General features: G+C 33.7%; 3 protein-coding genes across 9 annotated transcripts; 1 reads left to right on the top strand and 2 right to left on the bottom strand.

Moving 5' to 3' along the window:
* Positions 1-307: 307 nt before the first annotated feature.
* On the bottom strand, positions 308-1,563 carry LOC104787436 (uncharacterized). 2 transcript variants are annotated; one of them, XM_010513019.3, is made up of 3 exons: positions 1,347-1,563; positions 990-1,141; positions 308-738 (listed from the first exon to the last, which is right to left on the bottom strand). In XM_010513019.3, the coding sequence occupies exons 2-3, from the start codon at positions 1,135-1,137 to the stop codon at positions 575-577; spliced, it is 312 nt and encodes a 103-aa protein (XP_010511321.1). In that variant the 5' UTR covers positions 1,138-1,141; positions 1,347-1,563; the 3' UTR covers positions 308-574. The 2 variants fall into 2 exon arrangements, with proteins under 2 accessions (XP_010511321.1, XP_010511320.1); XM_010513018.3 differs by having other exon boundaries at positions 1,355-1,514.
* A 229-nt stretch (positions 1,564-1,792) lies between these two features.
* On the top strand, positions 1,793-8,094 carry LOC104787437 (aspartic proteinase-like). 6 transcript variants are annotated; one of them, XM_087450706.1, is made up of 12 exons: positions 1,844-1,972; positions 2,207-2,571; positions 2,663-2,723; positions 2,807-2,901; positions 2,994-3,275; positions 3,453-3,492; positions 3,581-3,645; positions 3,721-3,834; positions 3,922-3,974; positions 4,046-4,301; positions 4,387-4,475; positions 4,563-4,868. In XM_087450706.1, exons 2-12 carry the CDS (start codon positions 2,218-2,220, stop codon positions 4,645-4,647), a joined length of 1,494 nt encoding a protein of 497 aa, XP_087306832.1. In that variant the 5' UTR covers positions 1,844-1,972; positions 2,207-2,217; the 3' UTR covers positions 4,648-4,868. The 6 variants fall into 6 exon arrangements, 5 of the variants coding, with proteins under 5 accessions (XP_010511325.1, XP_087306832.1, XP_087306829.1 ...); XM_087450703.1 differs by lacking the exons at positions 2,207-2,571; positions 2,663-2,723; positions 2,807-2,901; ... (6 more) ...; positions 4,387-4,475; positions 4,563-4,868 and adding exons at positions 5,541-5,931; positions 6,022-6,082; positions 6,170-6,264; ... (6 more) ...; positions 7,739-7,827; positions 7,908-8,094 and having other exon boundaries at positions 1,850-1,972; XM_087450704.1 differs by lacking the exons at positions 1,844-1,972; positions 2,207-2,571; positions 2,663-2,723; ... (7 more) ...; positions 4,387-4,475; positions 4,563-4,868 and adding exons at positions 5,015-5,426; positions 5,541-5,931; positions 6,022-6,082; ... (7 more) ...; positions 7,739-7,827; positions 7,908-8,094.
* Positions 8,095-8,172: 78 nt separating this feature from the next.
* LOC147944282 (PMP3 family protein At1g57550-like) lies at positions 8,173-8,764 on the bottom strand. The gene is made up of 2 exons (XM_087450707.1): positions 8,574-8,764; positions 8,173-8,448 (listed from the first exon to the last, which is right to left on the bottom strand). Exons 1-2 carry the CDS (start codon positions 8,646-8,648, stop codon positions 8,365-8,367), a joined length of 159 nt encoding a protein of 52 aa, XP_087306833.1. The 5' UTR covers positions 8,649-8,764; the 3' UTR covers positions 8,173-8,364.
* Between the last annotated feature and the right edge of the window lie 3,367 nt (positions 8,765-12,131).

Here is a 12,131-nt window from a genome sequence, read left to right as displayed (position 1 = left end):
ACTACCACAGGCTGATGTTGTTGCATTCTATTGCGATAACTTATATCCTGTCAATATATCACTGAAATCCTAGCTCTTCGCTCACAATCAAAACATATTGATGTCGATTATAACAATGCTTGAGATTAAGTAGCTCTAGGTTTGTTGGTGATCAAACTCCTACTCATCTTCTACTGGCAGGTATCTCCACGAAGTCATTGCTTCAATATTCTTTTTGCGAGCTTTGCTTCAAGCTAAAGCTCAAGCTAGGTGTGGATATATAACAACCATGACTAGTTTGAGGGGAAAGTTCGACCAAACCAATAACTTAATCAAAAAGTCTTCCCTTGACAACAAAATCTTTATAAAGTTGAAGACTAACATCGAAAGAGAAAAGAGTATCCAATTATGCTACAGTCATCAACAAAAACAAGAAAATTAAGGAACATTGGATATTGTAAGTGTCGACACTGAAAAAGGCACACTATTATTTCTAATGGAAACAAAGGGTGACAATTCATGTATTGCAATTTGCAACCGAATGTACAAAAGATGAGATCCATACACATCATAGATAAAGCAAGAAACTGATGGTTTAAGGGAGTGAAGCTTGAGGGGTTTTGATGTGATCATAGGCAGCAATGTTTTGTGGTTCACATTCAGGGCTGAAGAGACGGACAAGCATCGCAGTTGATGTGCTCACAGACACAGCACCACACCCCGCCCACCGTAAACTCCTTGGCACTGTGATCCTAGGACCTACACATTTCACATAGATGGCACGAGACAACATTTGCTATTATAACGATTTCTATCTTAGATTTGTCTCAACTATTCTATGTTCCTAGGAATCTTAAATCCACGAAAACAAACCAGCCCCGAGAATCAAGCCATGGCAAATAGGTACAAGGCAAAACCATTTGCTTCCCAAAACGTCTAAAAATCCAATCTTTTCACCACACAAATCTAACTATTCAATGATAAGACAGACAAGAGAGAAATATTATTACCATAGTGAAGTCTGCAGAGAACCCAGAAACCAATAGCTCCACCAACAGTGAAAATGGCAGCAGTTTGTCTCATCAGTCTTGAACATGGCTTAGCATCTGATCTCATTAGATCTCCCTCTGACCATCCTAACTTCTGCCTTAACGCCATTTCTCTATATAATCAACAACAAAACAAAAACCTCAAACTTGAGTATAAGAAAAACGAAAAGTCTCGATTTTGTGATAAAGATGTTTACTCAAGCATTTCATCGAACAGTTAAAAGGACAACTTCAAAAATTACATATCGACACAATAACTCTCTAGTTTTTGGATTCAAGCAAGTCGAAAGGACATTAAAATTGGATGACTTTGCGTACATAAATACCAGAATCAGGGGGATCTCAGTCGTTCCGGTGATGAGTAGTGCTCTTTCTGTAGCTGTGTCGCCGGAAAGCCTGACGGAAGAAGATGAAGAGAATCAGAGAAAGCTAACCAGCGTAACTTCGTGTCTAAATTAGGCCGATATGAGAAGCCCAATAAGTGTTAAACTATCTTAATGGGCCGGTCTTAATAATGGTCGGTTCCACGTGATACACGGTTTACAACAATAAGATGTTTGAGTTAAATATAACTTCAGTTAATATAAAAAAACAAATTCTGGAAAAAAAACCTTCCAAAGAGTTTTTTTTTCCAACTACAAAAATTGATTATAAGATAAACTAAAAAAAAAAAAATTAATAACTAAAATATTTTATCTTTTGAAAGTAGATAGAAGAGAACCAAATGGTTTAAATTTCCTTTCTTTGTTATCACCGTATGGTTCACGTTTAAAAAAATAAAAAATAAAAACAATCTTTCATTTTCACTAGACCAAGAAAATATCTACACGATAACAAATAAGAAGAGAGTGTATGATAAAACAAAAAAACCCAAAATTATTAGTAACTAAAGGATTTGCTCTTCCTCATAGAGAAGTTCAGGCCAGGCCTTTTTTCCTCTTCAGGTTTGTTTTTCCATGACTCTTTAAAGTTTTAAATCCAATCTCTCTTTCAGTTTTGGTCTCTCTCTGTGTTACTACTATACATGGCTTGATTCCTTACTGTTTCCTTTCAACATCTTAAATTTACTTTTTAAGTTGCTTCAAGAACTGATGAGTTCTAGTAAGTTAAGTTTATGAAATCCAGAACGAGAAACGAGATACCAATGATTCTTTCCACTGTGAAATTGATGATGACAGGATATATAAAGATGGTTTCCTCTGAAGCACGAAACAAACTTATCCATCAAGCCACTTGTTTCTGTCTGTTAGCAATCTTGCTTCATCCAACAACCTCCAGTGATCTGTTTCGTGTTGGTCTGAAGAAGAGACGGCTTGAGCTCGATGATGTAAGAGCCAGCAGAGTTATCCGGAAGCTGAAATATTCACAACATCCCACAGTAGGAGGTGATTCTAGTGACCAAAACCAGGTGATTCTTAAAAACTTCTTGGATGCTCAATACTACGGAGTTATTGGAATTGGAACGCCTTCCCAAGAATTCGAAGTTATATTCGATACTGGAAGTTCCAATCTCTGGGTTCCATCTTCAAAATGCTACTTCTCTGTGAGTTTCCTGAACTTTGTGCTTTACACAGTCTCTGCTTTGGCGTATGTTGTCTCTTCTTGACTGTCTTGTATATGTTTGTGTTATTCAGCTTGCTTGCTATCTCCATCCCAAGTACAAGTCAACGAAATCCAAAACATACACCAAGAATGGTAATATTGAATGTTTTTAATAGTCTATTACCAACCATATAGCCAAATATCTTGTTATCTTTAAATCACATTTTGAGTAACAGGAAAGACGTGTACAATAACTTATGGGTCGGGGTCGATCTCTGGCTTCTTTAGTGAGGACAATGTGAAAGTTGGTGATCTTGTAGTTAAGAATCAGGTTTGGATTTGTGTTTTTCCCTTCTAAACTCATCTGGGTTGTAATGAAATCACATTTTCATTACATTTCAATCTTCCCCAAAAAAATTTCAGGAGTTTATCGAAGCTACAAGCGAAGGGAGTCTCTCTTTTCTCCTTGGAAAGTTTGATGGTCTACTCGGGTTAGGATTTCAGGAGATATCAGTCGGGAATGCGGTCCCAGTTTGGTACAACATGGTGGATCAAGGACTAGTTAAGGAGAAAGTTTTCTCATTCTGGCTAAACCGTGACACGGAAGCTGAAGTTGGAGGTGAGATTGTGTTTGGCGGTGTTGATCCGGCCCACTTCAAAGGCCACCACACTTATGTCCCTGTCACTAGAAAAGGCTATTGGCAGGTGAGAAGACACCACTTGGTCAATATCTCTTCTCTTATGATGGTGTAACGAACTATAAGTTTCCAAATTAAAACGAGTTGGTAAATACTCGGTAGGCGCATGTCCCTTATATATTAGTGTTGATCTTGTCACTTTTTTGATGTGGGATTTTAACGTAAGTTTTTTCATGTTATTCAGTTTAACATGGGCGATATCTTTGTTGGTACCAACTCAACTGGTAAATCTAGCTTATCAGCTAAATTACATATATATGCTGAATGTTTTAGTCATGTGCGGGTCATGAAATTGTAAACTATCTTGCGTAGGTTTTTGTGAGCAAGGTTGTGCAGCAATTATGGACTCAGGAACTTCACTTCTTGCTGGACCAACTGTAAGAAAAAAAATTGTTTTTAATCTCTAAACTTGACATCATATTTTGTCTACTAAAGATTAATCTCCATTTCAGACTGTGATCACGCAAATTAACCATGCGATTGGCGCTGAGGGCATTGTAAGCGCGGAGTGCAAGGGTGTTGTCTCTCAATACGGAGAAATGATATGGGATCTGTTAGTAACAAAGGTAAAATGTTATCATCTGTTTTGCACATTACACTCTTCATCAGTATAACATTCTTATCTATCAGAAAATTTATATGTTTACATGCAGGTGCTACCTCGTCAAGTGTGTAAAGAGCTTGGTCTCTGCGTTTTCGGACAAGAGTATGTGAGAAATCTTCTAAGAAAAACAAACTACACATGGCTATTAAATCAATCTTGATGTGTGCAGGACGGACGGGAATAAAAACAGTGGTGGAGAAAGAGAGATCATCACTTCTATGTGAAGTTTGTGAGATGACTGTTGTTTGGGTTCAAACAAAACTGAAACTAAATGAAACCAAAGAGAAAGCGTTTGAATACGTAAACCAGCTTTGTGAGAGCCTTCCAAGTCCCGCAGGTGAATCAATTATCGACTGCAATAACATCGAAAACATGCCAAATGTTACATTCACAATTGGAGGCAACCCCTTCTCTCTCACACCTCAACAAGTTAAGATAAAGACTTATATACCTTACACTTTGCTAAGAAGTGTTCATATATTAATAGTCTATTTGCTGCTTTTGAATGTTTTAGTACATTCTCAAAACTGGAGTAGGCTATGCAGAGATGTGCATAAGCGGGTTTTCGGCTTACGATTTGCCTCCACCGACTGGTCCTCTCTGGTAAGCTGGGATGATTTCTACAGAATTTTTTTCCATTTTTGGTTTAAGATTCTTTTGAGGTCAAGACTGTCTCTTAATTATATACAGGATTATTGGGGATGTCTTTATGGGAGCCTACCACACCGTTTTTGACTCAGAAAATCTGCAAATCGGAATCGCAGAAGCTACATAAACTTATGTACACCAGTTTATCTATGTATGGTTATCCGCATATATAAGTACGTTATGTACCGATGACTCCATGTAATAATCTCTATCAGAAGTTTTAAGATAATATAGTTACGTACGTTCCTATAATGTTATAAAAAAAAATTCATCAGTCTTTAAATGTAATATTGATACAACTAAGAGTTTATATCACGTATGGAATAATATCATCAATCTTCCAAACCCGTTTATGATCCCTAAAATGGTTCAGACCTCATTGCACAAACTAGAATCATAATAACAATTTTGGATATATATACTTGCTAAAATTTACAAACCTAACATGGGAAAAAGTTTGCTATATAAACAAGACAGGTCAAACATTACAAACTGAATCCATAAGCGCAACATGAAAAAAGAATCTGAAAAGCAAAAAAAAAACAAATCCATTTTTTTTTGTTTTTGGTTGTGGTTCCTAGTACTTGGTGAGAAGAACGATGATTTTAGCAATAGCAATAAGAAGAACGATGATATACCATAAATTTATTATTTAAAAAAAAAAGAAAAAAAAAAACATTTTATCTTTTAACAATAGAAGAGGACAAAATGAAAATCTAGTTCGACCCCAAAAAAACCAATGATTTTCACTGGACAAAGAAAAATGTCTACAGGATAATAAATGACAGAGACAATTTATGAGAAAAAAAAAAAAAAAAAAAAAAAAAAAAATCAGTAACTAAGGATTTGCTCCTCCGTTCATAGTCTGCCGTCTGGCGTGGCTTTTTTCCTCTCCAGTCTACTCAGGTTTGTTTTTCCTTGACTCTTTTAAATCCAACATCTCTTTCACTTTTGATCTCTCTGTGTTATAAGTTACTAACTAAGTCTAATTTAAGTTAAATATTTTGTTGATGATGACAGGATAAAGATGGTTTCCTCTGAAGCACGAAACAAACTTATCCATCAAGCCACTTGTTTTTGTCTCTTAGCAATCTTGCTTCATCCAACAACCTCCACCAATCTGTTTCGTGTTGGTCTGAAGAAGAGACAGCTTGAGCTTGAAGATATAAGAGCCAGCAGAGTGATCAGTAAGCTGAAATATTCACATTCACAACATCCCTCAGATTACCAGTCTTTAGCTACTTTAGGAGGTGGTTTTAGTGACCAAGATCATCAGGTGATTCTTAAAAACTACTTGAACGCCCAATACTATGGAGTTATTGGAATCGGAACGCCTCCACAAGAATTCAAAGTTCTATTCGATACCGGAAGTTCCAATCTCTGGGTTCCATCTTCAAAATGCTACTTATCCGTGAGTTGTTGAACATTATGCTTAGGACAGTCTCGCATTTGGCGTATATTGTCTCGTCTTGACTGTCTTGTCTATGTTTGTGTTCTTCAGCTGACTTGTTATCTCCATCCCAAGTACAAGTCCACCAAATCCAAAACATACACCAAGAATGGCATGTAATTTCTATTGAATATTTTTAATAATCTATTAGAACCATATAGCCAATCTCATCATCTTTGAATCACATTTTGAGTAACAGGAAAGCCCGGTACGATAAAATATGGGTCAGGGTCGATGTCTGGCTTCTTTAGCGAGGATAACGTGAAAGTTGGTGATCTTGTAGTCAAGAATCAGGTTTGGATTTGTGTTTTCTAAACTCATCTCTGGTTCGTAATGAAATCACATTTGCATTACACTTAAATTTTCCGTAAAAACAAATCAGGAGTTTATTGAAGCTACACGCGAAAGGAGTCTCACTTATCTCCTAGCAAAGTTTGATGGTCTACTCGGGTTAGGATTTCAGGAGATATCAGTCGGAAATGCGGTCCCAGTTTGGTACAACATGATGGGTCAAGGACTAGTGAGGGAGAAGGTTTTCTCATTCTGGCTAAACCGTGATACGGAAGCTGAAATTGGAGGTGAGATTGTTTTTGGCGGTGTTGATCCAGCCCACTTTAAAGGCAACCACACCTATGTCCCTGTCACTAGAAAAGGCTTTTGGCAGGTGAGAAGACATTACTCTTATGATTTAGACATATGGTGTAACGAGCTATAAGTTTCCAGATTTTAAAAAGTTGATAAATACATGGTAGGCGCATGCCCCTTATATATTAGTGTTGGTCTTGTCACACTTTTGATGTGGGGTCCTAACCTAACATTGGGAATTTTCATGTTTTTCAGTTTAACATGGGCGATATCTTTGTTAGTAACAACTCAACTGGTAAAACTATAGCTCATCAGCTAAATTACATATTCTGAATGTTTTAGTCCTGTGCGGGTCATGATATCGTAAACTATCCTGCGTAGGTTTTTGTGAGCAAGGTTGTGCTGCAATTATGTACTCAGGAACTTCACTAATTGCTGGACCAACAGTAAGAAAAACATTGCTTTTAGTTCTTAAATTTAAAAGCATATTTTTAACTTATCTTTAAATTAGACCGTGATTGCACAAATAAACCACGCAATTGGCGCTAAGGGAGTTGTAAGCGCGGAGTGCAATGAAATTATCTCTCAATATGGAGAAATGATATGGGATCTGTTAGTATCAAAGGTAAAATGTTCTAGTCAGTTTTGTAGATTATACTTCATTACATAGCATTCTTATCAATCAGAAAATTTCTGATGTTTACTTGAAGGTGTCGCGTCGTCAAGTGTGTAAAGAGCTCGGACTCTGCGTTTTCCGACAAGAGTATGTGAGCAATATTCAAAGAAAACTAAACTACACATCGGTATTAAAATAGATCTTGATGTGTGCAGCACCGGAATAAAAACAGTTGTGGAGAAAGAAAGATCATCAGCTCTATGTAAAGTTTGTGAGATGGTTGTTGTTTGGATTCATACAAAACTGAAAATGAATGAAACCAAAGAGAAAGTGTTTGAATACGTATACCAGCTTTGTGAGAGCCATCTCAGTCCCGCAGGCGAGGCAGTTTTCGACTGCAATAACATCGAAAACATGCCAAATGTTACATTTACAATTGGAGGCAACCCCTTCTCTCTCACCCCTCAACAGGTTTAAAAAAACAGACTTCAACTATATTTTACCTAAAAAAATATGCTAAGAAGTGTTTCTATATCAATAGTCTATTTGTTGTTTTGATTGTTTTAGTACATTCTCAAAACTCGAGTTGGCCATACTGAGATGTGCATAAGCGGGTTTGCCGGTTATGACTTGCCTTCACCGACTGGTCCTCTCTGGTAAGCTGAGATTATTTCTACAGGTTTTATTTCTATTTAGTGTTAAGTGTTCTAATGCCAATACTGTCGTGTCTATACAGGATTATTGGGGATGTCTTTATGGGAGCCTACCACACCGTATTCGATTCAGGCAATCTTCAAATCGGAATAGCAGTAGCTACATAAACTTATGTACACCAGTTTATCTATCTATGATATATTATCCGCATAAGTACATTGTGTGTATCAATGACTCAATCAGAACTTTTAAAATTATATTTTTCATCACTCCTTTAGATTCAAACCTCATTGCACAAACTAAATCATAACAATGTGGGAAACTTGCTAGAATTTACAAACCTAACATAGCAAAAAGTTTGCTATATAAACAATAGAGATTAAACATTATACAAACTGAATCCATAAACAAAAAAATCTGAAAAGCAACGTTAATTGTTGAAAAAACAAAATAACAACTTATAAAAGAAATTAAAAGAAAAAAAAAAAGTAAAAGAAAAAAAAGAACGGATCCAGTGTTTTGTTATGGTTGTTGTGTTCCTACTTGGTGAGAACGAAGATAGCATATACCAGTCCAGGGATGAAACCCAAGAACGTTAGAAGCAAAGAGAGCCAAAATTCCAACTGCAAACGTATATACAAAAAAAAGAGAACAAAAACAAAAAATAATTACCATTAGTGGCAAATGTTACATAGAATATTTATGAGTTATGAAATGAAAAAAAAAAAAAAAAAAAAAAAAACATTACCCCACAGCCAAATCTGAGGAATACACCAACAGGAGGTAACATGACTGCACAAAGAATTTCAATAAAGCTACTCATTCTTCTTCCGTTTTTTTTTTTTTTTTTTCTTTTTCCGATTTTTAGTTATGAATTTTTTTTTTATATTTCTTCTTATCTTGTTGTGAATAAACAAGAACATAAGAAGAGTAAATGGATCCGTTAAATATGTTAAGAAACTGAGTCTGATTGTGTAACGTCGTCCTCGTCCTCTGTTTGTTCCTAAAATGAAGGAGCTCCATTTCAACATTAACAACAAACCTTTGCGTTATTGACGCAACCACCCATTGCTCGTCGGTTCAAAAAAAAAAAAAAAAATGGGATGAACGCATGTAATGAAATTGAATTACGTAACATGTTTTTAATCATGATTTTTAAAAGAATGAAAAGAACATTCTATTTAAATACATCAATGTTTCCATAATAATACACGAATTTGTTTTCTATTCTAGAAAGACATGAACTATATTTTCTATCTATTTCGATAAGCTAAGCGACAGTATTCATGTCTAAACTGAGTGAAGAAAATTAATCTTCATCATGTTCAAAAATTCTTCTTCTAGATTACAATAAATTCTCAGACAAAAAGAAAATCCTAAATTTGGTACGTAAATTAATGTTCAAGATCAAGAAAAATGAGAAAGATAGTGATTTGGAAGTCAGTTAACATAACTTCCGTATAGATCGTAAATTGAGTATACATACAATTCATAATATTGTGGCATATGCATAGGGTTTTTCTACAATAACCCTCCCAAACAAAAACAGTTTTTTTACAAGTTTATTCCTAACTTGTAAAATATGCAAGTCTTGTGTCTTCGAATAGTTTTTACGATCACGTATATTATAATTTGAAATTTCTAAAAGTATATTTAGAATAATCATCGTGAGGGTTTGCATTTGATATATTATGTTTCAAAGAAAAAGAAAAAAAACTATGAAATTGTGACGGAATGTGAAAAAAAAAAAAAACTTTGAAATTGTGACGGAATGTTTTTGATATATTATCTAAAATGTTTATGATGCTTAGTCAAAACTAATTTAAAGATGAAATTGTGTTGAACTCGGCTTTTCCGGAATAGACTTATCATAAAAATATTTTTATTTAATTGCATGGTTGATAAGGAACAAAAAAAATTAACCAGTATATATTATTAGTGCGTAATATATATATCTTAAATCGTCAAAATAAAAGTATGCGTAAACCTAAACTTATCTATAAAATTGAATGGAAGGATTAATCATGAAACAAATACGAGTAGAAAAACTTCTTTTTTTTTCTTTGAACAACCATACGAGTAATTCTTTTTTTTTTTTTTTTTTGAACAACTTTTTTTTTTGTGTGTGCAAACAACCATACGAGTAATAAGACATGAAATGCGTGTTAATGAAGTGAACAGCCCGATGTTTTCCATTTGTCGGTGAATGATGTTAAAGTTTTGTGGTAGTGATAATGACAACGATCCCTTCATGTATCTCTGTATAACTTTTTATTCGGTTCAAAAGCTATCAATATTCAATATTTAGGCTCTGATTGGTGAAAATTTTTAAGATTTTAAAATTATTTAAAAGTTTTAAAAGTATTTTATTTGTCAATTAAGTTTTAATGACTTTTTTACTTTTTAAAGTTTCTACGGTCATTTTAATTTTTTTCTTCTTTATTTCTTTTTATTTTTTAAAGCTTCAAAATGACGCTGTTAAACCAACAAATTTAAAAAACTTTTTTTTTCTTCCTCTATTATAATTAAAAATTATATATGATTTTTATATATATATTTTACACGAATTTTTTTTTAAAATTAATTATCAGCATTTTTTTCTCTTTCTTTTGACATTCACTTTTCTTCACAAATTTATTATTTTTTTCATCACCTTTATATTTTTCTTAAAATTTTGTTATTAATAAAATTACAGTCACAGTTTTTAAAATTTTTTTTTAACAATCAGATTTTAACAGTTAAAGTATCTACAGCGAAAGTCTCTGCAGCCAAATTCTATACAGCCAAATTTTTACAGTCAAAATTTCTACAATCACAAATAACAGTCGTTACCAATCGGGGCCTTAGTTGCTTTATATATTTAATTTAATATTTCTTCAGATTTTATTGGCTCTGCCGATCTTATACGTCAAAGACAATCTAAAACGATAGTGAGGATTAGCTTATAAATTACATATACCGAGAAAAAGCAAAAAAAATATTATAACGAGTTATTGAACAGTTGACTTGATCGACCAGCTCATAGCATCTCTATTTGACTATTCCAATGCAATGCATGTTAAGCATGGAGGAAACTATTCGTTCGTGTTCAGAAAGGTGACTTTTTGGCACAAATCATATGAATGGATTCCTATATTCATGCATAATTTTCTTTTCATTTATCTCTTTATTATATTCTACCGTTATAATTTTCTTTTGACTAACGTAAATCATCGTACATTTGCTACACGAGTGTTGTTCCTACCACCAAACTGACCCTTATTAGCATATAATGTTATATAATTAGTTAGTTGGGATTATGCTTCTTTTACTTAGGGCCTGAATGGTTCAAACGCAGCGTTTGCGGTTGCGGTTGCGAGAGATTGCGGAAGCGGAGAACTGCGGTTTCAAGTGTTATTAAGCGTTTTGAATGATTAGTTTAACATTTTAAGATGGGTGCATTTGCGGGAGTTTTACGACTGGTTGACCAATGGTTGCATTAGCGGTTAAAACATAATAAATATAATATATAATTATATAAATGTTTAAAAAAACTAAAAACTTATTAAATTTGATTTATAATTAAAAATCATTAAAAATACTAAAATAATTATACAAAAAATAAATAAATTTCATATTGAAACATTTATTACTTTATACATTTGGCTTTTCACCCAAAATTTAATCAAGTAATGTGATAAATGACAAAACATATGCTTTAGATTATAGATCTTATTTGCTAAATCTCACACACTAAATAAGTTCCTCACATAGAATTACAAGGCCAAGGTAAATTAACTATTAAAGAGTTGAAAAGAGTCATTGGTGATTTGTTTTAATATATTTACAAATAATCTTATTTTCTTAAACTTTTGATAAAATGTTATATTTATTTAGATTTTTTTTTAACGTATGTGCAATGTGCCAATAGTTTTACATAAAGTTTTCCGGTTTTTTTGTTAATTGGAATCTTATTTTCTTGTAATTTTTTATATTATAATCTTCTCAATCGTATTTGTACTCATCTTTAATGGGTACAATGGTTATGATATAAGAAAAAAATATTTTAGTATTTTTGATTTCGCCCACAACCGCAAACACTTGCGGGAAGCAGCTTTTAGAATTCAGTGGTTAGGAGCGATTAGAAGCGGTTGGAAACGATTGGAAGCGGTTTGTATGATTGGAGTGGTTTGCAGCATTTGCGGGAGGTAGCGGGAGAACCAGTCAACACCTTAGTCTCAGCTCCTAGTATAAATACATTTGTAAAGTTTCATTATATCTTTAATAAAAAAATTATTTTGTCATTTACAAAGTGTTAATATGGTAT

This window comes from Camelina sativa, chromosome 5 (genome assembly GCF_030686135.1).
Source record: "Camelina sativa cultivar CO46 ecotype springtype chromosome 5, ASM3068613v1".
Lineage (NCBI taxonomy): Eukaryota > Viridiplantae > Streptophyta > Magnoliopsida > Brassicales > Brassicaceae > Camelina > Camelina sativa.
The sequence above is the reverse complement of the archived record's forward strand: the minus strand, read 5'-3'. Positions and strand labels throughout refer to the sequence as shown.